This window comes from Esox lucius, chromosome 13 (assembly GCF_011004845.1).
Source record: "Esox lucius isolate fEsoLuc1 chromosome 13, fEsoLuc1.pri, whole genome shotgun sequence".
NCBI lineage: Eukaryota > Metazoa > Chordata > Actinopteri > Esociformes > Esocidae > Esox > Esox lucius.
The window spans coordinates 20,977,986-21,002,341 of NC_047581.1; the positions used below are offsets into that span (position 1 = coordinate 20,977,986).

General features: G+C 41.0%; 3 protein-coding genes across 4 annotated transcripts in view; 1 reads left to right on the forward strand and 2 right to left on the reverse strand.

Moving 5' to 3' along the window:
* The window catches only part of tpcn1 (two pore segment channel 1), a 27,309-nt gene extending 23,166 nt beyond the window's left edge, over positions 1 to 4,143 (reverse strand). The window contains exons 1-2 of the mRNA XM_029124694.2: positions 3,764 to 4,143; positions 3,332 to 3,434 (exon numbers count right to left, since the gene is read on the reverse strand). Of these exons, the coding sequence (XP_028980527.2) occupies positions 3,332 to 3,425 (94 nt within the window). The 5' untranslated portion in view covers positions 3,426 to 3,434; positions 3,764 to 4,143. The remainder of the gene's footprint in view (positions 1 to 3,331; positions 3,435 to 3,763) is intronic.
* Positions 1,129 to 7,128, forward strand: iqcd (IQ motif containing D). 2 transcript variants are annotated; one of them, XM_020052856.2, is made up of 6 exons: positions 1,130 to 1,307; positions 4,322 to 4,459; positions 4,847 to 5,525; positions 5,725 to 5,958; positions 6,079 to 6,150; positions 6,275 to 7,128. In XM_020052856.2, the coding sequence occupies exons 3-6, from the start codon at positions 4,848 to 4,850 to the stop codon at positions 6,557 to 6,559; spliced, it is 1,269 nt and encodes a 422-aa protein (XP_019908415.2). In that variant the 5' UTR covers positions 1,130 to 1,307; positions 4,322 to 4,459; position 4,847; the 3' UTR covers positions 6,560 to 7,128. The 2 variants fall into 2 exon arrangements, with proteins under 2 accessions (XP_010894647.2, XP_019908415.2); XM_010896345.3 differs by lacking the exon at positions 4,322 to 4,459 and having other exon boundaries at positions 1,129 to 1,307.
* A 1,301-nt stretch (positions 7,129 to 8,429) lies between these two features.
* Positions 8,430 to 12,179, reverse strand: cfap73 (cilia and flagella associated protein 73). The gene is made up of 7 exons (XM_010896341.3): positions 12,069 to 12,179; positions 11,493 to 11,598; positions 11,235 to 11,339; positions 10,954 to 11,151; positions 10,367 to 10,588; positions 9,395 to 9,553; positions 8,430 to 9,097 (listed from the first exon to the last, which is right to left on the reverse strand). The coding sequence occupies exons 1-7, from the start codon at positions 12,119 to 12,121 to the stop codon at positions 9,008 to 9,010; spliced, it is 933 nt and encodes a 310-aa protein (XP_010894643.2). The 5' UTR covers positions 12,122 to 12,179; the 3' UTR covers positions 8,430 to 9,007.
* Positions 12,180 to 24,356: the final 12,177 nt, after the last annotated feature.

The following is a 24,356-nucleotide window of genomic DNA, read 5'->3' on the forward strand; positions in this document are numbered from 1 at the left end:
TAAACTCAGCACACAGTTCCCGGTTATCCTGTTAGCTATTTATTTTGATAGCTTGAGGAGTGTCCTTCAAGTTACTAACAGGAAGTGGTCACCTGCTGATGGCAAGAGACACCAGACCGAGAATGAAAAAAGCCCTGGTTAGCATTCTATTAAACTAAACTACTGCCTTAAGCATTCTTTAAGAACTTATAATGTGACTACAGTCTCTAACACAAAGACATAAAAAATGCTTCAATCAACCCAACCCATCTTTTATCCCAACTTTAAGTCCTACATACTAAAAATATTATACATAAATTTAACCACTGACCCTTTCAAAAAAGACTGATCTAGAAAACTACTCATAAAACCAAGCAGTAAAATACTTAGTAGCACAGTGTCTGTGGGTAGAGTCCGAGCCACAGGTTTGTTTTTCAGAACAATTAAATGTTCAGAGCTCTTGTCAACAACGCACCGAGGTCAGGCCCATGCCTGCCTGTGAGTCCACAGGCCCATAGAAACACACACAGGGCAGTCCTGGGCAGTCCTTCGGGCTAACAGGAAAACTCTACAGAAATCCTCTCCTCCACAGTCCCATCTCCAACTAAGCTAAATCACAAGAACAAAGACAGCAGCCATCGGATCATATGCTGTTCTGAACTTGAACCAGTGAGTGATGGACTGCTTCAGGCTGTGTGTTTTAGAGCAGGCCTCCCTTTGTCTTGTCCTGCTCTCCAACAACTATGTAACATCTTCTCCCAAGCATCAGAGAGTCGCCACCACCAGCCCCAGATATCCTGTAAAAACACCCGTCCTTATCCTGTCCGCTTCCAGAGGTGGGGAAACTGAGAACTCTCACACACACACGCACACCCAACACACGCACACCACACACACACACACACAGTGTCCCAGAGAACCAAACAGGGCCAGGGGGCCACGGAGAGACACACTGCCTGGCGAGCGTTTTGGGTGGGGGGCAGCGCGAGGCAGTGGGGCCACTCACACAGAGGTATCTGTCTCTGCTGATGCTGCAGTTTCAAGCGTGAATGTGAGAGGCAGTTTGCAGCATGTGTGAGGGGTACAAAGGCTACAGGATTACTGACGTGGAGACACACAAACACACGTGCAATCTCTGGGTCAGGGGGACACCTCTCGTTAAATTTAAAGTGACAGAGCAGCGAGTCTGCGCAGCGCTTATCTGTTCTGATGACAATTAGCAGAACCTACCTAACTACTGTAACCTCTAACAGCAAAACTGCCATCAACCAAACACTAACCTCAGATGGCTGAGGAACACCTTGGCCTGAAGAGGAACTGCTCCTTTGGTGAGTCTCTATTGAGGGATTACATCCTCTATATCCTCAAATAATTAACAGCGGCTGTCCTACAGTTTTTGATTTATTCACTTCGCTCTCAATGCATTCATGAATTTAGCAATAGTTATTTTCATAGATGTTTGGTGTATAAATACCTTATTAAGCATGTCGAGAGAAAAACATGTAATAAGTTGATACTACATCCCTTCAGGAGGGTATCAGAATGATGCACAACGAATAAAGTATTTATTAACGAATTTCCATAGTACCTCATCACCCTGTACTTAACCCATTTGTACCAAACCAGTAACAAAATAACTTGAAGTTCAAAAAGCTCAGGACATTTGTAGTCTTAGCTACATGTAGAGTAAAACCCAGAAAACCTAATCAGGACAGGTAATCAAAACAGTACAGTAAAGCTATGAATAGCTCATACTCTAGTTGCGCTGCAGGGCAAATCCATGCTAAATACAGTACTCTGCAAATGTTTTAGGCAGGTGTGACAAAACGATGTGAAGTAACAATGCTTTCAAAATACATAGACATGTTAATAGTTTATATTTATCAACTAACAAAATGCTAAGTGAGTGAACAGAAGATGTAACCACCCTTTGCCTTCAAAACAGCATCAATTCATCTAGGTACACTTGCACAAACTCAGGGATTATGTAGGCATATAGTCAGGTGTATGATTAAATGGGTCTTTTGAAGTAGCACAAAAAAAAGGGTAACGCTGAGGACAGTAGACGGAGTGGGTGGTCAAGGAAGCTTACTGCAGCCAATGAAAGACACATAATGCTTACTTCCCTTCGTAATCGGAAGATGTCCAGCAGTGCCATCAGCTCAGAACAGGCAGAAAACAGTGGGACCCTGGTACACCCATCTACTGTCCGGAGGCGTCTGGTCAGAAGTATCCTTCACGGAAGACTTGAGGCCAAAAAGACATACCTCCAATGTGAAAACAAGGGCAAGCGACTCAACTATGCATGAAAACACAGGAACTGGGGTGTGAAATATTTTGCTGTAGCAGAAAGCAGTTTGTTCACTGAAGGGCTGGGGAGCCACACACATTATGAGTGCAAGCAACACTGAAGCATGGTGGAGGTTCCTTGCAAGTATGGGGTTGCATTTCTGCAAATGGAGTTTGGATTTGGTCAGAATTAATGGTCTCCTCAATGCTGAGATGTATTGGCAGATACTTATCCATCATGCAGTAACATCAGGGAAGGAGGCATCTGATTGGCCCCAAATTTATTCTACAGCATGACCCCAAACATACAGCGAAGGTCATTAAAAACTATCTTCAGGGTGAATAAGAACAAGGATTCCTGGAAGTGATGGTATGGCCGTGGGGGCCATTCCATCACTTCCAGGACTCCTTGTTCTTATTCTTATGCCTCAGTATCTTCTCTCTTCATGTAATCCCAGACAGACTCAATGATGTTGAGATCAGGGCTATGTGGGATAGCCCTGATCTCAACATCATTGAGTGTGTCTGGGATTACATGAAGAGAGAAGATACTGAGGCAGCCTAAATCCACAGACGAACTGTGGTTAGTTCTCCAAGATGTTGGGCCAACCTACCAGCTGAATTCCTTCAAAAACTGTGTACAAGTGGACCTAGAAGAATTGATGCTGTTTTGAATACAAAAAGGTGGTCATACCAAATATTGATTAGATTTTTCTTATGTTCACTCCTTTTGCATTTTATTAATTGATGAACATAAACTATTAACATGTATTGTTTGAAAGCATTTTTACTTCACAGCATTTTTTCATACCGGCCAAAAACGTTTGCACAGTACAGTACGGTACATTAGAAAGAACGCAGTAGAAATTAACTATGTGCAAAAGATTGACCCCGAAGTCCAACCTAATAAGTATGTGATCATCATTACATAAGACTTCACAACATTTACACACTCACTACAACATTTTTTTTTTTAATTATGTTAACCAGTATGATAAATGCAACTTCATGTCAGATTCCGTCACTCTCTCATCTGCGGGCAGCGGGTCAAACAAAAACTTACTCTCGTCTCCTCTCTCTGTATCCTCGCTCAGCAGTCCGCTGTTTGCATCATCCCAGGTCAAGATTAGGGGTACATCGTCATCAGTACCTTCCATTCTCCCAACCAGAAAGATGAAATCCACAGACAAAGGCAATTTTATAGCTAGCGAAGATTACAAAAACACCAACCAGCTTGATAACGCTGACGCGGTACACTAGCTGATAACTCTAGCTACAAACAATGCAAGCCCTATTAGCTACTCTAGTACTGGTGAATAGTACGGTCAAAATCACATACGACATAGCTAGCAGTCTTTTAGCTAGCTAACTAACGGTATTATCTCCAGCATACTGCCGAATTTGACAATCGTTCACTAATAGTTATCGTTACTGTTATTACTGTGTAGCTACAGTAGCTTCCTACATTAACTTTAGGAAACTTTGCTTAACTTACTGTTAAGTGCTTTCATTTGATACACTGCTGTTGTTGATACGTTTGTTTATTAGTCAAACGTCTACTGCTGTTTGTTTATCCCGAGTTATACAGTGATCAGAATGCTATGCTATACTAGCTAATCGATGTCCAGTCCATCATCAACTACTCTACGAATATGAATGCTACTAGCCCCGCTGGAATAGGAGTTAAGTCAATAGCTAGGAGTTCTGTAAAGTTATACCAAGACAGCATTTTGCTGATATCGCAAAGTTATTTAGCTATTCCAATTCGAATAAATATTATATATTTTCAAATAACGGTATATCCAAATATTTTGCACAGTACAGTAGGCTTGTACCGTTCAGTTGACATCAGTTACGACACTTGTATGTGACTGACGGCAATCTTTTTTTTTCGCAATAAACGTTTTGGCATTTCAAATGTAGTTAATTAGACTGGCCACAATAAACCGTTTTTTTTAAGTTGTCATACATAATGTCATAATAAGCATAAATAATTTATAACCAAGAACATATATATTTTGTTTAATTTATTCCGTCTTTTTCTTTGTTAAAGCTCTAGGAACGCCCAACCCCGCGCACCATTGGTCTCTTAGCAACCGTACAACAAAATAACGTGATGTTGTTTTCATCTCGTGATTAAAGCATCTTGGACAGTTCAGTCGATTTTAGATGTAATTTACTTTTAGAGGAGGTAGGTTTTTTTTATCTGCATGCAATCTAAATCTGATCAGTGATTGTAGCTAACTAGTTACATTATACTTAAAAGTTACTTGACGACAGGCTCCTGTGTAACTGTGGTTGTGTTAAGGATGCTGAATTAATCGAGTAGCTACTGTAACCTATCTAGATTATACAATATCACTGTCTTTAGTCTTACTTTAAGCTACTGTTTGAAATAACTACCCAGTGTTTATAGATGTCTATGAACATTTATTAAAATGTATTAATTAAAAATTAAGTACTTTCGAAAATAAATTTTTCTGTGTTGGAACTACATAATGGTGTGGCTATAAGCCATCAATCGTACACAAAAATGAATGTGAGCACACGGCTAATTAATCACACCCTGTATTAACAGCATGTCTGAAAAGGCGGCAGTACTGTCTCTGGGTGATGTTACTCCCCTGATGTGCTCCAGTGCCCAACCTAGTCCACAGCCCCAAGCCAGACCTCTCCTTAAGATTCTGGACCCCTCACAGAAGAAACTGGCATCCTTGGAGACGCAGCGCATTGCAGGTGTGCTGGACAACTGCATAGCCAAGGTAGAGATGGTGGCCATGCTTCCAGCTGTTCTGGAACGCCTTGGAGGGCTTTCATTTGAACTTGGGGTGGAGCTGGAGGGAGCTTTGCAGGAACACAAGTGCCTTGGACAGAGGCTAGGGGGCTTGGGGCAGAAGTTGGTCAAGGAGGAAGAGGGGGAGGCAGGGGAAAGAGGAAGAGAGGAGTTAAAGAGGGCCATCCAGAGCTCACTGAGGAACATTCTAAGACTTCTTACAGCCCATGCAGCCGCTGCCCATGCCCTTAGAAGTGAAGCAGAGGTAGGGGTGCAGGATGTAGGTGAAGGGGTTCAAGGGCTGATAACAGGGCTGCAGGAGTTGCGGGGGGTGCTGTTAGAGAAACTTCTTACCAGCCTGGCTGAGGAACATGAAAGAACACGCTACATGCAGGAGTTGTCTCTGTGCCATGGCAACAACATGGAACTAGTCGCTACACTGGAAACAGAAGTAACAGCTGCCATCAAAGACAGAGATGCAGAGGTATCAGTTATGAATCTCAATATACTACTTTTGTTATTGCGCCATAATTCAGTCCTTTAAAGCCCATAACTTTCCCTCAGTTGCCCAAAACTTCACCTCTCTGTTTCTCTTTTCTCTGTACCACTCTAACTTTCTCACTCTTGACTCCCCACATCTCTCATCCACTCTGTCCCTGACCCCCTACCAAATGCTCCTTCAGATCTTCAAGGAAAATGAGGTGGTCAGAAAGTTGAAGGACTCTCTGGAACAGATGAAAACAATCTCTGAGGACTTTGTGTTACGGACACAGCAGGATGCTGATAAGCAGAGACAGTCAGATGCCAAGACCTCTGAGGGGAAGCGGATCTGCTTGCTGCAGGAAGCCAATCAGCTGAGACTTCAGCTTAACAACCTGATTGCTGAGAACCACCAAGGAGAGATTGCGCTTCGCAAGGTGGAAGACCCCAGAGTTTAAGCTATTGTGCTGGATCCTTACTATTGTTGTATTTCTCATGCGTGCAGTAGATCCTGCAGAGTGAAGTATAACTTTAATGTTCTTTTCCCCTCCTGACAGAAAAAGTACAAAGTGGAGACAGAAATTGAGAACTGGATTCAGAAGTATGATGCTGACATGGGAGAGAAACAGGTAGACCAACTCTAAAACCTCACCAGACATCTTTCACTGAGTGGCAACAGTGAATATGATTCTAGTGATACTTAGTAAATCCCCCATCCTCCTTTCTCTCTCCTTGTTATCTGGTCTGATCCAGAGAGAGCTGGAAGAGTTGACAGAGGTTTATAAGGAAGAAAAGGAGGAGCTGAGAGAGCTGGAGGAGGCGTATGCTGTCCTGGAACAAGAGTTCAGTCAGGTCCAGGAGGAGCGACATGCGGATGAGGCGAGGAGGGAGGAGGAGCAGAAAGAGCTTGTAAGGAGGAGCCATGCCACCACAGTGATCCAGGCCTTCTGGAGGGGCCACCGCATCCGCAAGTCCATGAGAGGGAAGGGCAAGAAGGGCAGCAAGGGCAAGAAGGGCAAAGGCAAGAAGGGCAAATAGCAGTGGACCTGTGGCCTGATCAGGACAGACTATTATTCCAGCATCATTTCTAATATTTTTGGGAAGACATGGGAGCTCCTCATGAACAAACTAATTTTCCTTTTTTAGTTTTTACATTTTAGCTATTTAGATGGCAGAGTTTATTTCAATACATTTTGTGCAACACAGCTCTTTGTTACTATTATCTCTTTACCTCTCTGTTTTTGGTGTTAATTCCTTTAACTCTCTGTTTGGTATTAATGCCCGTTTTAAAGAGTAAATATGAGTGAAACCCATTTTTTATCTGGGGAAACCGATGTTTTAGGTTTAGTTATAGGGAAACATATACAGTATGATGGTTGATTTCTTTGGTCTCATAGTTGTAAATTAAACTCAGTTTTGCCGCTAACGGTCCAGATATTTTGAAGTTTGTAACATACTAGCGACACCTTCCAAAGGTGCATCCTTCTCACTCATGGGTGGAACCACTTCAAGACTCATTAGCAGGTGGAAGCGCTCATTTGGCTGTGGGAGAGTTAAGAATGTTTGTTAGTTAATTATACTAGACATTTTTTAATTTTACAATTTTACCAGTTTCTCTCCTACAATTTATACTTGTAATCCCTTGGCTAAATGCATCCAGGGATTTTTATTTTTATATTTATACTGTTTTGTGTCTCCCTCACCAACACATTCAACAAGTTCATTTCATTTTAGATTTGAGTTTAATTCAATAAAAAGGGAGCAGCATTTGTGCCATCCACTGGAAAAATCTGAGCCCTCCTATTAATGAAGACATTTTCCCCAAAATAACTAACTATATATTGACCCCTACGAGATTCAAACCCACAACCTCTGACATTAGAAACACACTGCTCTAACAACCTGAGCTGTACAGTCAGTAGTGACTATCCAAAAAATATATGGAGTACATTTTCATTCATTGAAACTCGGGTCAATGTTTCTGTCATCCACTGCCAAAATCCATGTCCCCTACACATATCTTAGTCTTGTTTGAGCTTTGCCAAAAAGCACGTTGTAGAGTCCAAGGCAAAGTCATGGTCTGAAAGTTATTTTGGTGCCTTTTGGAAAACTCCAAGTGGGCTGTCGTGCTTTTTACTGAGGAGTGGCTTTCATTTGGTCATACAACTATGAAGGCCTGATTGGTTCAGATTCTTGGTCACTTCACTAACCATGGCTGGGTTGCCAGCTCTAGGTGTTGGTGGTTCCAAAATCCTTCCATTTAAGAATGATGGAAGCCATGGTGTTGTTGTGGAGTGTCAACGCTGGAGAAATATTATGGTACACTTTCCCCGATCTGGGCCTTGACAGAATCCTGTCTCAGCGCTATACAGACAATCTATCTATATGTTTTTTGGGGGGGTTTTGCTCTGACAAGCACTCTCAACTGTTGGAATTTATACAGACAGCTGTGTGCCATACCAAATCATGTCCAATCAATTGAGTTTACCACAGCTGGACTCCACAGATGATCAGTTAAAACATTAGGCAGCTGAGCTCAATTTCCAGTGTCATAGCACAGTTTCTAAATCCTTATGCAATTCTAATATTTCTTCTTTTATTTTTCATTGTTATGCAAAAAAAACTAAAAACCTTTTTGCCTGGTCGTTATATGGTTTTGTGTGTGGATTGATGAGAATTTACATTTTAGAATAAGGTTGTAACATAACAAAATGAAGAAAAAGTGGAGGAGTCAGAAGACTTCCTGAATGCACTGTAGGACAGGTAACTTGTAACCTATGGGAATTTCACTCTCCAACAGATCTCTAATTTTTTCAGCTTTTCACTGGTGATTTTTTTTTCTTCATTGTTCAAGTAATTTCAACAAAGGTTTTTTAAAGCATTTTATTAGAAGGGAAAGAATTGAAAATATTTTGGGAATAGCAGGTCAAATTTGAACCAAAGCTGCAAACGTTCCTTCTCAACTTTTTTGGAAAGCAAAGAAAAAAGTGCAGTGGTCTCTTAATTTTTTCCAGAGCTGTATTATTTGAGTATATAATAGCAATAACGAAGCAGTATACATTAAACTCAGCCATTTATAATTGTTATGCAATACTGCATGGTAATAGAATATATTGGCACTGTGTGGTAGTTGGTCCTTAAACTGCAAGGGTTGTGTGTTCAATTCTCATTGGGGGCCAGTATAAATATGAAAGTATGTATTCACTAATGTGGGTGTCTCGGGGTATGAGTGCCTGCTATATTACTATTTTAAATGTACACTTGAGAAACATCCATTTATTAAGCAAACGTTTGCTTAATAGTCTTCCCTTAAATGGTCACTAGGTGTCAGTACTAGACTGATTGTGTTATTGTCATCATGCCATATTCTGCTGCACCGTGCTAATCATTGCATCTACCAGTGTGGAAACTTAACAAGATATAACATCATCCCCAACAATAAGTCCTGCAGGATCTTCTGTCTGTCTTTGACCATCCTCCACCTGCTCACTTTAAGTTTGCTTTAGTAACGGTCTGAAAACGGCTTTGTTTGAGGTTGTTCACTATGGCAGACTGGTCCTGGATAAAGAGCTGAATCTGTAAAGACAAATACAATCTACTATTAGCAATTTAATTTGTTCCTTACTGCCATCCCTGTGACATCACCAACCTCCTTCCCTAACTTTGACATGAATTCAGCCTTTTGGGGCCTAAGGCAACATTAGGTTAGCAGGTCCCAAATTGTGGTAAAATATTTAAGATGAAAAACAAAATAAATATACAAAACAAAGAGTAAAAAAAAAAAAATTTCTGTACAATAGTGCCTCCGACTTCACTCGTTGACTTCCGTCTACTTTTGGGTTACCACTAGAACATGCCTTTCGACATCACTACCTTCTCGAGCTGTGCTACTGTGTCATCGATGGCCACACCCTCTTCCTGTCCTGTGGTCCCGCCCATCATATGGTAAAGGTTAAGGGTCACCACTTTGACTTGGCCTAATAGAAGCGTCTCCTTCGCTGCTGTGGTTTGAATGCGGTTCCATGTGTTCTCCTGGAAAAAAAAGACAAAACACATTATGATAAATGTTGAAAGTCCACAAAGGGAGACATGCCCTGTCATCTATCTTAAAAAGGTAGGCTGCAAAATGATGTTGCCACAAGCAGCAGCAAAGATATATGGTGTAATAAACAAAATGTATCATTGGTAAATTGTGATTGACAAACTGATATACCAATATTAATGAGTTGTTAATTGAAGGTCATTTGAATGGGCAGTTGCTTACGGTTGTTGAGCAAGATGCAAGAACTCCCTCTAATACAGTATCATACAATATCTGAGCATGTTCATAGGTTCCTTTCATACTGTTACAGCGTAGTAGCCACAAGACCAAAAGAGTGGCTGACTTGTTTATCCTAGTTCAACACTCTTTGTTATTGTAAAAATGTACCCACTACGAATCTTTAAAATCTTCAGATCTGTGAATGTGTGACCTCTTAAATAATGAAGTATATATTTATATTATTGTGTGGCAACTCCGGTCGACTCATCAGTTTATTTAGTCACAATGTATTGAATGTCTTTTACTTAAATGATTATTTTAATTTGAAGTGTGTTAATTAAGTCCAAAAAGCACATTTAGGTTTTCATATATTTTCTTGATTTTTACTTGTGACAATGGAATGTAGTGGAAACTGTTTGTCATCCACATCAAAATATTTTATGATTCACATGATTCACACAAATAATCAATGATGAAAACCCAAACCCCTGCTGCTAGAATTTATATAATTCTTTGTTAACTCTCGACTGAGTCTTGCAGTTTGGTCTGTCCACAAGAGATTAACGTGTGATCAGGTCTGTTACCCATCTGAGAGTGTCAGAGCGTTTCTGGTCCAGCTCTGTCTGTAGATGAGACAGCAGGTTGTTCTTCTGCAGAATGCTACAGCTCTGTTGGTCAGTGTATCTCTGTAGTGCCCCCCGTTGACTGTCAGCCTGCTCAAGCATTTCGCTCTCCCTCTGCTGCAGCTGCTCTCTGTTGGACAGCAGGGTGGCAAATCTGCCCAGCAGCTCCCACACCTCCTCATACTAGATAAGTAACACATTTCCATACGATGGTTACACATTTGAACACAAAGCCACTGTATGGGGTTAGGGTTGTGGTTAAAGATAGTCTTAGAGTGAAACTGGGATGTGGACATGAAGCTATAGGTTTAGGGTTTTGGTTGAGAATAGAGTTGAGGATGAACAGGATGTGGTGATACTGCCGTACTGGTTACACTGGTTTTAGTTTAGCCTGAAACATTTGAACAGGTTAACACAATTCTGAGAGGGGGGATTTAAAGCTACAGTGACTATGTACATTGTAAGCACAAAGCTAGCACAAATATTTTCCCAGACATTAGTTGGATAGTAATGTGAGAAGGATGTGAGTGAGTGTCACACTTTGGTACCTTGGTGAGGTTGAGGACCTGTTCCAAAAAAGCCCAGTAGAGGGCATTCTTCTTCACCTTGCGTTGTAGCCTGAGTCTGCAGGCCTCCAGGACAGCACACTCTTCCTTCAATCTCTCTATCTCTTCCTCCTTTTGACGAACTGCCTCCCTCTCTCTCTGCGCCTTCTTTTCACCACGAACACGCTTGGCGTCATTCTCCTACAAGATGGAATGTGACTACATTTTTTTTTTACAGTGTGTGTATCCTTGAATGTGTGTGTTTGTGTGAGCTTACAACCCACTTTGAGGAATTTATCAAATTTGAACAGTGACTCCTTCAGTTTCTCCTCCTTCTTCATCAACTCATCTCTCCGCCTTCTCAAACTCTCCTTCTTCAGCTCAAACTCCTGTAAAACACGCACACACACAATATCCCTGGTACTTACGGTCTCTTAACTCTGGCATCTGCCTTTGTTAGATACACTTAAAATGATAACTTTCTTTTTATGATTGTTATGATTACTTTGAATAAGAATATATTGTACATTCCAGATCTTTACCTCTGTGTGTGTCTGGAGCTGTTTATCCACCTCTCTGATCTCTTTCTGTTTCAAAATCATCCGCGTCGCTCCAGTCAACAGACCTCTGTCCAGTGCAGACACTTTTCTACACACATACTTGTTTGTTTTTATATTCTCATAGGGACCAGAAAACCAATATCACATGTTCTTCATCCCCTTATTTATTCATTAGACCAGCCCTAACCAAAACCTTAACCTTGCCCTCAATAACCTAACCTTTCTGCTTAAACGTAACGTAACTTTAACCAAAAAGCTGCACTTAACCCATAATGTGTAAACATAAAGGTAGCCCAATTATAACACTAAACCTGAATGTTAACCCAAACCTGACCCCTAAGACTTAAATAGTATTTTTCTTAGTGGGGACCAACTAAACCTTAAAGGAATGATTTGTCTGGTTTTACAATCTTTGTGGGAACTTCCGATCCCCAGATATAAGGTTTAACCTAGATCACACATGCATTTGCAAAACCTTCAGTTGACATGACATCTGTAAGTCTTTACACAGCCCTGCTATTGGAATGCAATACAAAATACACATACAAACAAACTCACGTGAGGTGTTCCTCAAAGACGGTCCTAAAATAATCCTCAAGATCTAATGTCATTTTATCGTCTGTCTCCAGGGAGTTTCTGATCTGCTGTTAGGAACTAGCACTCCTTCTACCCTGTTGTCTCTATGGTAACACATAGACAAAGCCTCTGTCGCCCCTGGTGGCAAATGAATCCAGTACAGGAAACATGTCTCTGTGTGTTGTCTGTGTGACTAAAGCAAAGCAACTGACACTGCATTAAAAACACTGGAATTCACAAGTCCCTAAATGTCAAGGAACTGCAGGAGAATTTTGTAAATTTAATTAAGTGTCTTTACATCCAAAACCTTGGATATATTTGAATTCTTCATGATGTGCTATGTTGTAAGGTGATTTGGATTCAAATATTCAAAGCATTCAAAAAAAATTACACTTCTAATAAAACACAACCACTCTTTCTCTGTAATTCCATACATACAATCATGTGAAAAACGAAGTACACACCTTATGTATTATGTATATATTAACCCTTATAACAACACTATTGACACATGAAGGTAAACTAATTTACAAAAAACACTGAAAGATTATACTTTGCAATCATTTATTAATAAAAAATCAACAATAATGCATTTACATAGTGCATCTTTGACTCATCTGTCCAGAGCACATTGGTCCAGTAGTTCTGACCTTTACCCAGGTGTTGTCTGGCAAACGTCAGTTTTGTTTTGATATTCTTTTTTGAGAGCAGAGGCTTCTTCCTTCCTGACCTCCCATGTACGCCAAGTTTGTGCAGTCGCTTACTGACAGTTGATTGATGTACTTCGACACTGATTGTGGAAAGAGAGGGATGTAGGTTCTTTGATGTTACCCCTGGGGTTCTTAGAGACTTCTGTAGGCATCTCTCAGTCAGCTCATGGCCTGCTTTTGGAGATACCTGTTCTATGTAAATTGCCAGTGGTCTGGAATATTCTCCATTTGTAGATGATCTGTTGGACACTGGAATGATGACTTCAAATTGATTGGAAATGTCTTTGTAACTTTGTACACATCAGTCCTGAGAACTAGCAGATCTCATAGATCCCATCCTTTGGGTGAAACCTATGCCTTAACAGTGTGTACTTACTTTTTCACATGACTGTCTGTAGCCTACCTACATATTTACAGAATTGTAGCTGTATGGTATAAATCTTTAGCCAATATTTCTTGCTAGACAGAACCATTTCAGAGGCGTGCGTTGTGTGTATTTGTCTGACTAATTGCTTTTAACAAAGAGAGGAAAGTGTGACTTGAAGCAGAAATATCACACCCTATATCACACATTTCTTGGTACACACCTAATACAGACAGGCATGTTTAGTGACTAGAATTGATCCTCACTGACTGGTTGCTACCTGTGATCCAGAAAACAGTGTCATGTTCAGATTGCAGACAGACACTCAGTAAACATCCCAGTGGTCACCTTGTTAGACTACGTTACAACATAATGGAAACAGATGGGACTGTTATTAACAGCCCTCTAATGTAGCTAATGGAAATACAGGGGGATGTAATGCTTGCCAGCTGAGCTGTACTTCTATAGATCAGATTATGCTGATGATGATGAGATAGACAGCAGGACCAGCAGAACCTGGAAAATGCATCTACAAATGCAAATGTGACACACACACACACACACAGACACACACTCGCACACAACGACATGACCCAGAAGCAATGGAGGGTAAAGATAACAACACAGTGATGGTAGGAGCAGGGAGACGCAGCTCTATGGATTTTTGATGAGTGGATCGCATGCAAGACACACAGGCCACTTACGCATGGAGATGTGACCCAGACAATCATAAGGACACACACAAACACATGGGTATTCAGGCTAATGTAGCTACGCTATTAGAATATAAGTGTTGTCAAGGGTGACTGTGTTATAAAGATGGGCCCCTCACACCCATGTAGACGTGACAACACTTGAACGTGCTAAATATTTGAAGGCATCCTACATGGTTCCTAACTCTCAGGCTAATTATCTGGGAATGTTTGTCATTTTCATTTGCATCCGTCCCTGGGACTGCCGCTGTCTGACTTCGCCGTCCCGAGGGAGAAGATAGGTAGAGCAGACACCAGTGCAGAGACACACACACACACACACACACACACACTTTCTCACTCACATGTACACACTCACAGACACACATCAGCCGCCAGCAATGAATATGCATCTACTTTAGATTTCAAAGACACATTGCCCTCAACATTATCTCAGCTAATGTGATGACTGCCCAAACATAAAGCCTAAATCTGCAGAAACTAACAAAAATACAATATATTTCACACTCACGCTCCTCTGCCTCCGCCCACACTTTTCCCACCACTGAGGGCAGGTAATAAACATTTAGACATCCATTATTAAAGGTCAACAGGACAGCCCAAACAGAGCATATATGTCTCTGAGAGGAAGTCTGTGTTTATGGTAATGATGCTCTTTGGGCTCATCGATTAGTGATGACATGTGGTGGGTGTCAGTGTGTGTTTGGCTGGGGGGGAGTAGGGGAAAGCAATTGTGCGGTGAAGGGGAGGGTGTGTATGAAGTGGGGGATGTTTGTTGAGGTGTGTGTATGCATTTGTTTGTTTATTGATGTTTATGTTGTGTTTTAGTGTCTCTGCAGGGGTCTTGTTGGGCTGTTTGCCAACATGGTGGAACACGGGTAACAACAAACCTCCAGGGAACGCTGGGGGAACGCTGGGGGAACGCTGGGGGAACGCTGGGGGAACACCGGGGAAGAAGTCTACTTGCTGCTGTCAGAGGGTCTGAGGCCAGACCTCTTCTGCCTCTTCTGCTGTTGGTTTTACAATTAAAGATAACTGACATTGTATATTTTTATAATATAATCAATATTATCAAATAAATAAACATATTTATTTAAGTATTTCATATGTTGATTCATGTGATTCATATGTCCCACATATAGGCCAAATAAGGCTTAAATTCTGTCTAAACATAATTATATATAATTGAATGCAGTCACTGAAAAGGTGTTATTATAATGTTGTCCAGTCCTGTCCTATGTACCTATCCAGTCTTGTCCTCCCTTTCCTTTCTGGTTTTGTCCTAATTACCTGTCCAGTCCGGTTTTGTCTTGTCTACCTGTCCAATCCTGTCTACCTGTCCAATCCTGTCTACCTGTCCAGTCCGGTTTTGTCTTGTCTACCTGTCCAATCCTGTCTACCTGTCCAATCCTGTCTACCTGTCCAGTCCGGTTTTGTCTTGTCTACCTGTCCAATCCTGTCTACCTGTCCAATCCTGTCTACCTGTCCAGTCCGGTTTTGTCTTCTCTACCTGTCCAATCCTGTCTACCTGTCCAATCCTGTCTACCTGTCCAGTCCTATTTTGTCTACCTGTCCATTCCAATATTCCTGTCCAGTCATTTCCTGTATTCCTGTTCACTCCTATCCTATGTACCTGTCTGATCATATCCTGTTTCACTGTCCAGTAAGGCTTAGGCGAGACCTAAAGGCATAGCTGTTATCGTCTTGATGCTATTCTGTAGTACAACCATTTTCTTCAAACATGAAGCTATCTTTTTGAGGTTGTTAATTCTGTGGTTATGTGAGCCAGATGTAGTGGTGATGGACTCTAAGCAATAAGGCAGAAGGGGATGTGATATATGACCAATATACTCCATGATGTGTTGTGTCTGAATGAAGCACTTAATCGTGGTATACTGGCAATGCACCACGTATACCACAAACCTCAGAGATGCCTTTTTGCCATTACAAACTAATTACCTTTGCAAATACAACGGCAAAATGGTGTACATGCCTGGTGTACAGTCTCGTATAAACTGGGTGGTTTGAATCCTGATGGCTGATTGGCTGATAGCTGTGGAATATGAGACCATATACTATGGATATGACACCACATCCCTTTTTACTGTTGTAATTAAGTTTGGAACCACTTTTATAAAAGCAATAAAGCATATTAGGGGTTTGTGATATATTGCAAATATAACATGGCTAAGCGCTGTGTCCAGGCACTCTGCAATGTGTCATGCATAAGAACAGCTTTTACCCGTGGCATATTGGCCATATACCACACCCCCCATGTCTTTTTGCTTATATACACCTTGGATTTCAACCAATCAGCATTCAGGACACAAACCAGTTTATAACATGTAATCTTGAATATCTCTGTGAGTTTGTTATACAGGCCTTGCAGTTGAAGGAATGTCTGGAGAAGGTAGGTCAAATCCATATTTTTGAGAGCTAGGTATAGGTTTACTTTGAATAGGTTACCATCTGTGTATGACAAGCTCTCCTTGGATCTTAGAAAGGATAGAACATGAATGATCCATTGCTCTGAAGACTGCAGATAATCTCCCTATGCACATGCAAATGTTTATAATGACATTCAGTCCTAGAAGTGTGGGACAATGCCAAATCATCATCATCCACAATGTACTCTAGGGATCAACAGACAAGTATCTACAGCTCTGGAAAGAATTAAGAGACTACTGCACCTTTTTCTTTCCTTTCCAAAAAAGTCAAAAAGGAAGGTTTTGAGTGAGGAACAGAAGGGTTAAAATTAAGAGACTGCTGCAAATTGAATGCTTCTATTCCTCACTCAAACCTTTCCTTTTCAACTTTTTTGGAAAGAAAAGAAAAACACCAACCTCCACTTACCTACCAACCTTTCTATTGGCATTCAGGAATGTCTGTTACTGATTTAATTAATCTAAAAATACTATACAGGATTATGTACAGAATACTATAACATTATTTTGGAAGTAATATTTTGGAAGTGGTATTCTATTCTTACTCATATGTAAAACAACAGTAAACATTAAGTCGTAGCTATTGGTCTGTCTCCATCTGTCTGTACCTATGCATGTGACATTCAGACATGACTAACCGGATTGACAAAACTTGAGTGAATGATATGTCTCACCACGGAAATTTGATTGGCTGATAATGGAGATACATCAAACGATTGAAAAGTCCCACAACTCACGCTGTTTAACTTAATCATCTAATTTGGTACATTAATACCTTTTTACACAACATACAAATATACCTCAGGTAATTATAATGTCCACTTTGATGGGTTTCACGTCACTTAAAAAAAAAACCTATGGGCACAAAAAAGGACCAACACTAGATAAGCCTAAAATACATTCTATCACAATAAACACATTAGGGCAGGCAACATTGACTTCAATTGTTTGTATGTTCATTTGTAAAAGGTAAATCTTTCACAAATGTAATAATTTCCACGTTTGTTGAATCTAAGCTGAATCACGTGACTTTGTTGGTGACACATCCCCAGTTGACATTGAAACATCTGGTCAAGCTGGTCTCTGCCTGTTCAACCACCATGACAACTCCACCTGCTTATATTTTGCTTCCACTGTTACTGGGTCAATGGGATCTGGAACTTTATTCAATATCCAGATATTTTATCAAAAAATCTGGTTGCCTATGCCAAGAACTTGGCAGCAGGTGATCAATACAGTTGTTTGAGGAGCCACATCAACAGCTTCTTGTCCTATAGCTTTGTATAACTTCCAATATTACTACAACACACCTTTAAATATTCATAATGTAGGAAACTTTAGTTGCCAAACAATAACTCTGCGGGTGGTGAAAGATGTGTGTGTGTGTGGGTATGGGGGGATGGGGGTGGGATGGATTAGTATGCTTTTCACTTTCCTTGTCTGTAATTAGACTGGACACTGGCTCCACGTCTACCCCAACCCTCTCTGGCTCCCCATTAAACCCCAAGCCTCTCTGGCTCCACGTCTACCCCAACCATCTCTGGCTCCATGTCTACCCCAACCATCTCTGGCTCCCCATTAAACCCCAACCATCTCTGGCTCCACATTAAACCCCAACCCTCTCTGGCTCCACATTAAACCCCAACCCTCTCTGGCTCCACATTAAACCCCAACCCTCTCTGGCTCCACATTAAACCCCAACCCTCTCTGGCTCCACATTAAACCCCAACCCTCTCTGGCTCCACATTAAACCCCAACCCTCTCTGGCTCCACATTAAACCCCAACCCTCTCTGGCTCCACATTAAACCCCAACCCTCTCTGGCTCCACATTAAACCCCAACCCTTTCTGGCTCCACATTAAACCCCAACCCTCTCTGGCTCCACATTAAACCCCAACCCTCTCTGGCTCCACATTAAACCCCAACCCTCTCTGGCTCCACATTAAACCCCAACCCTCTCTGGCTCCACATTAAACCCCAACTCTATCTTTCCCAATATTAAACCTCAATCCTCTCTAGCCCTACGTCCACCCCCAACAGTCTCTTGCTCGTCAACCCTGCGCTTCGGCATTTGTATTTGTCTGTCTGATACTTGGGTCTAGTAATAGTTTGAGTTTCAGGGCGGCTGAACAGGGCATGACTCCATTAGAGGCGGTTTGTCTTTTTGTGCAGCAGGGGTTCCTCACAGATCTTTCCATGAAGCCTTCCCAGATCCTCTAATCACGTTAGTCTGACCTGTGTGACCTGTCTGCTGTTAGCTTGACCTACAACCTCTCCAATTGTCTCCATGCTTCAGCCTACAGACCCGCTAACCTGTGTGTTGATATGAGTGAGGGGGAGAACTAATGATGATCTGTATTTATCTATCCCATGCCCAATTTACCAGATCTTACCCCCACTGGGTTTTTGTTTTTGTGCATGTGTCATAATCCCTAACCCTGCTCACAGAAAGACAAATAGATGAACTCTGCAGGGTGAGCATCTTGTAATGGAGCAAAGACTGAGAATTAAGTATTGTTTCTATGGCTGGGGTACTGTGCATCAGTCCACCTACAGCCCCTTTCAGTACAGGCTTACACTACAACTGCAGTACAGCTATGCCTACTTGTGCAATAACAGCTGCTGTGTGTAAACCCTCCATGTGCTCTTTGCCCTCTCTTTTCCCTGACAGCCTTGCGACCATATTAAGATCTACTCCAGAGAAACAAGTCTGTTTCACCCATAAAGTCTCATTTGGGGTTATTAGCCAGAGTCTGGGGCTCGTTACTATAAACAGCTTAATGACATTACCATTCTCAGGGCTTTTAAACCACAGAAATAATAGAATTAGAATTTATAGACCAGACATTATCCTTCTATTCAACCTTCCTTGATGGGTGTCCCAGCAGCCATATTTGATACATACGATTCAAAATGTGGGAACTTCAGTGGTCATGGTGTGCTGTCATTGTTGCACACGGTTGCTGCAGTCATTGTACAGTATGATCATAGTTACTATCTATGTAGTCTAATTAACTGTTTGCTGTAAGATTTCCACCATATAAAGGCAGACGAATATTAACTCCAGAACCACACATTTTCTAATAGCTAGATTGCTAAGCCACATGTTATCTAGTGAACTGCTATGGCCCGAATTCAGTAAGTTGCCCATTTAACTCTCTTGTAGCACTATTATAGCAGGTCTCTGAAAAGACTGTTCGCTCAGTTAGTTATACCACAGGCATGATAGGCTTTAAAAATGGGAAATTCCCAACCAAACATGGTATAATGATAGTTAGATTGCCAAGATTTAGCTAGCCTTTCTAAAGCTTTCTACAATGCCAAATACATTAACTTTGCCATTCCCCTTTTAGATGCGAGAGGGCTGAACTTTTTTTTTTATATCTACATTTTAAGGTAAGCCAAGCGAGCTGGTTAAAAAAGTTAAGCTAGCAGAGTAGATGACTCTGTGAACTTGCTATGTTGTGGCTAAGCAGCTGGGTCGTAGCTGGGCATGCTTATAACTTCAGCGGATTGTAGCCACCATTTTCTTATTTATATTTAATAAATATATTTTAGAAAATTATTAAATCAGTCAGTAACTGTGTAGTAATTTGGATAGCTAGCTATTCAGTCTTTATAGAGAATCAACGAGGAGTACAGTAAAATAAAAAATAAAATCTTGAATGCTTACTTAATGTTCAGATTTCAATAAGAGTTTCAGATTTGAATATGAGCCCTACAAGACAGATTGTTTAATAGACAAGCATCTCAGAGTAGTGACGACAGTGAAACCCTAGTGGAACATAACCAGTGTTTTCAATTACACTATGTCAGATCGCTTATTTCCTCCAAACGATGTCATTAAGGACGGAAGAATGCACAAATGCCTCACTATATACTTAAAGAGGATGGGTAAAACCCGTCCTGCAGATATTTATGCGAGATTATAACTGGATCTAATACTTGTCTAAAAACACAATCAAGGAAGGAATGAAAGAGAAGGAATGAAAGAGAAGGAATGAAAGAGAAGGAATGGAAGACAGAGGGGGAGGGGGAGGAAAAGAGGGAGCAAGGAAGAGAAAGATAACGATAAGCACCACTTAGGGTCTTTGATCATGGTTCATTCATCTTAGACCAATGTGTTTAAGACAGTCTCCAGACTGAACACTCAGCTTGGACAATGTACACACCCAAGCACGCACGCACACACAGTCTCACTATTCTCCATCTGTTTTATAGTCTTAACAGTTACACTAAGACATTTGTCATTCATAACCTGGTTGTGTCACTTCTCTGAAGAGCTCTTGGTATTGTTACGCGGTGTTAGTGTAACGTAACATTTCTCTAGGAGAGTATGATGGGGTGATTCATCTCCACTGTGTGTGACAGACGGATCTGGGGCCTCCCTACTCTGCTCTGTTCTCCCGCTCTACACCTTTCAGCGCTCTCTTGCGCAGGAGTGGAAGGGTTAAGAATAAGCTCACCCTCAAAGTAGCGGTCTGCTTAACCCCTGACCTCAGACTCAGCGAGAGTAAAATAGAGAGAGAGAGAGAGAGAGAGAGAGAGAGGGAAAGAGATGAACAGGGTAAGTCTGTGTTGACATTTGCTGAGGCAAAGTCTTGTAGAGTAGGCTGGGGAAAGTCATGCTGAGATACACAAACATGTTCCTCCACTATGCACAGTATGTTGCATTTCCTGAGCAGGTGAGCAGGTGTGAGTAGTCCTTAACCCTGGTGAAAAGGAGAAACACGACACCTTAACAAGAATCACCACAGCGTAAAGAGAGAGGAAGAGAGAGTAAGATGGGAGACCACCAACACTCCTGATGGAGATGCCCTCTCCAGCTCAGCCAACCCCGCCCACTACCCTGGGCAGCAGGTCCTCTGTGTGAGGGGGTACAGCTGGAGGTGAATGAAGAGGCCAAACAAGCTGTCAGTGATATGAGAAAACACACACACAGCTGCACTCGAACCCAGCACTAGACTACTCTGTTTAGCTTAACCTCCTTCATCAACATGGACAGCTCAGGTCAGCGCATAGGTGTTCTTTAACCTGCACTGTAGAAGTTACTTTCTACTCAGACGTTGTGTATGTGTGTCTGTGTGTGTGTGTGTATGGGCAAGTGTGTGGGCATATATGTATTCACACACTGTGGTCCAGGGTCAGTTGTTGTGTAATGGTTCCTGGAAAAGTATATTCCCAAGCGGCCCACCCCACAATGGAAAAGGGCCCTCTGTGGAACATTCTATAATTGTGACATTGTACCTAGAATTACCAAAGATTATTAATCCCATACTGGTCTTCAATACAGAGGTCAATCCAAGATGTACTTTGTTAGGCTAATAGTCAATCTACTATAGATGAAAGAGGCAGTAAGAAAAGAAAGATAACTGTGTAAGAAAATAAATCCCCACGTTTTTGGCTTCAGTCACCCTTTTCTAGTAAAAAGATTTGATGTCTATGCCTAAACCACATTAAGACTCTTTCTGAGGTCCGCTAATGTGTATATGTAACGTAACCCTTTCATTTGTGTAGTAAGCGCCTTGAACATTTGTATGTTTATCAGTGTTTCAGTAATGCACATGAGAAACTCAACATCATTTCAGCCTCTGCCTTAACCCTTCATATTTACATAAGATAACAATAATTCAGGTGAAAGGTTGTGGGTTGGGGGAATTATGCATGAATATTTAAGCGTGGGGCGTGTAAATTATTTGCTGTGCTACAGGGATTCACATGAATTTGTTCCACTAGAAGGAGGAGTAACAGCACTACTTTCTTGCTCTGCCTGAACTCCTCCCTTGAGATGGGGGCGCGAAAAGGGGCCAAAAGAAAAGCTATAGCGATAGGTACCATTAATTACACAATGCCCTCTGAAATTTTTGGGACTGTTAAGGATTTGTTTCTTCTTTCGGCTCTAATACTCAAAACACAAGAACAAACAATAACTATGATGTTAAGGTAGACTCTCAGCCTTTATTTGAGGATATTTTCGTACATATTGGCTTCACCACTTATAAATGACAACAATTACCAAAACTATCAGGACAGATTAATAAAATGTCAAAATGAATCACTTAACTATTTGGTCACATATCTTTCACATGAAATAACTGGCCAAAGTCTGTTACCCATTGACATCCCAGGTATTTTTCGTTTTAGGCTTTGCCAGGCCTGTGCTGCAGCTATCTTCAGTTGATGTTTGTTCTAACATGTTTTTGTTTTCACTGTCATTTCATCAAATGAAAGCATGTTCAACTAAATTTGAATCTGGACACAGACTTGGCAAGTCAAGAACTTTCCACCTTTTGACCCAAAAACCTCCCGATTGCTATGACGCTTTTATTGGGATCAATAGGCATGTTTCTGTGCTCTTCAGAATTCATCCTGCTGCTGTCATTAGGAGTTGTATCATGAATGAATAGAAGGAAGACAGTTCTATTGGCAGCCATACATACCTAAACCATGACACCACTTCAACCATTCACAGATGAAGTAGTGTGCTGCCATGGATGTTAGATACTTCACTCTTGCCGTCACTGTAGTCTTTTTTAAATGTGTCCAGAATACCTTATTCTACAACGCTGCAGGTTCTTCACAGTACTTTTTAGCAGACTGTGAAGGCTAAGTAGCGGTATGCGCCTTGCAGTGTTGCCTCTGTAATTTTGTCTCTGGTCTTCATTATGGTGAGCATTCCTCTGTCATCTACTGTGATGGTTTTCATTGGCCTATCAGGCTGTGTGCGATTTGTGCGCACAGCATGCTTTCCTTTTTTTCAAAGTGGTTAGAAACTGCTATTATTGGTATGTTTGAGGTTTGGGCTGTAATTCTGATATATCTTTTCCAAATGCTCAGTCTCATAATGGCTTCCTTGACTTTCATTGACACCTCTTCGGTCCTCATGTTGACTAACATCAATTACTCAAAATCTTGAATCAAGACTAGACATTGATAGCTCTCTTATGATGAGACAGAACACACATGACTAACCAGAAATACCTCAAACCAATTATCCTAATACTTTTGGTGCCATATAAAAGGGTACTATAAAGGTATATTACTATGCATGAAGTGTTGTCATTTCTAAATGGTGAAACCGATATATATAAACAAACACACTCAAATAAAAGCTTTTATAGAAAAGTTTGGTTTCAGATCAAAACCTTTGGAGCCAAAAGAAGAAGAAAAAATGCTTCTAATCGTACCACTCACTAAAACATTGCTGTATTGCTGAAGAACATTCTCTGAACAATGATTTTTTGCAGGCACCCAACCTACTATCACCAGTGTGCAACAAAGTAACCCTGTCTGAGATACACCCATTCGCCCCTGGCCTCACTGAGTCAGTTTGCATCAGCTGCCGCAGGACTCGGAAGACTGTCGGCATGCTGAACTTATATTCTGCTGTTCATCTTCAACTCAACTTTGTTCATTTTCTAGCAGCCAATGGGATTATCGTAGTTATATTATACGCTCATGCTAGTTGCATTTTTAGATGTCACTCTTTAAAAAAAAGATTCCGTATATAAAACCACTTGCTTGCGCTGCACATTTTACGATGGTGTTGCAATGCAATTGCTGTGGTAGATGTATACACAAAGCCACACACAAAGACACAAAGCCACACACAAAGACACAAAGCCATACACAAAGCCATACACAAAGACATACACAAAGACACCTTCTAAAGTGAGTTAAAACATGTGCTATTTGTCTTTGTAGAAGGAATATAAACATGACAACAGATTGAGTTATTTCAAATTTCCTTTGAATGTATTTTAGTTCTGTAAATGTTTGCTTATTTGCATTAGAACAGAAAATGTAACAAGTCATTTATTACAACCTTGTTAAACAGTATCTTCAAAAGGAAATTACATGAGACAGGAAAGCAAAAAAACAACCATGAATGTGTTATTTTACAACCTTACAACAAAACGAGACCAAATCTCTAGACCGATAAATACTATAAACAATACAGTAAAGCACTAACACTTCACAAATGACCACTTCTCAGCATATTGCTAATCTTGTTCAGGAACTCACACCTGCTGGCTGAC

Bases quoted from the DNA above. Each gene is read 5' to 3' on its own strand.
- iqcd (XM_010896345.3), top strand. From the start codon at position 4,848: ATGTCTGAAAAGGCGGCAGTACTGTCTCTGGGTGATGTTACTCCCCTG. The intron at 5,526-5,724 runs GTATCAGTTATG...ATGCTCCTTCAG, and splicing joins TCAAAGACAGAGATGCAGAG to ATCTTCAAGGAAAATGAGGT. The intron at 6,151-6,274 runs GTAGACCAACTC...GGTCTGATCCAG, and splicing joins CTGACATGGGAGAGAAACAG to AGAGAGCTGGAAGAGTTGAC.
- cfap73 (XM_010896341.3), bottom strand. From the start codon at position 12,121: ATGACATTAGATCTTGAGGATTATTTTAGGACCGTCTTTGAGGAACAC. The intron at 11,152-11,234 runs GTGGGTTGTAAG...TCCATCTTGTAG, and splicing joins AATTTGATAAATTCCTCAAA to GAGAATGACGCCAAGCGTGT. The intron at 10,589-10,953 runs GTACCAAAGTGT...TTACTTATCTAG, and splicing joins AGGTCCTCAACCTCACCAAG to TATGAGGAGGTGTGGGAGCT.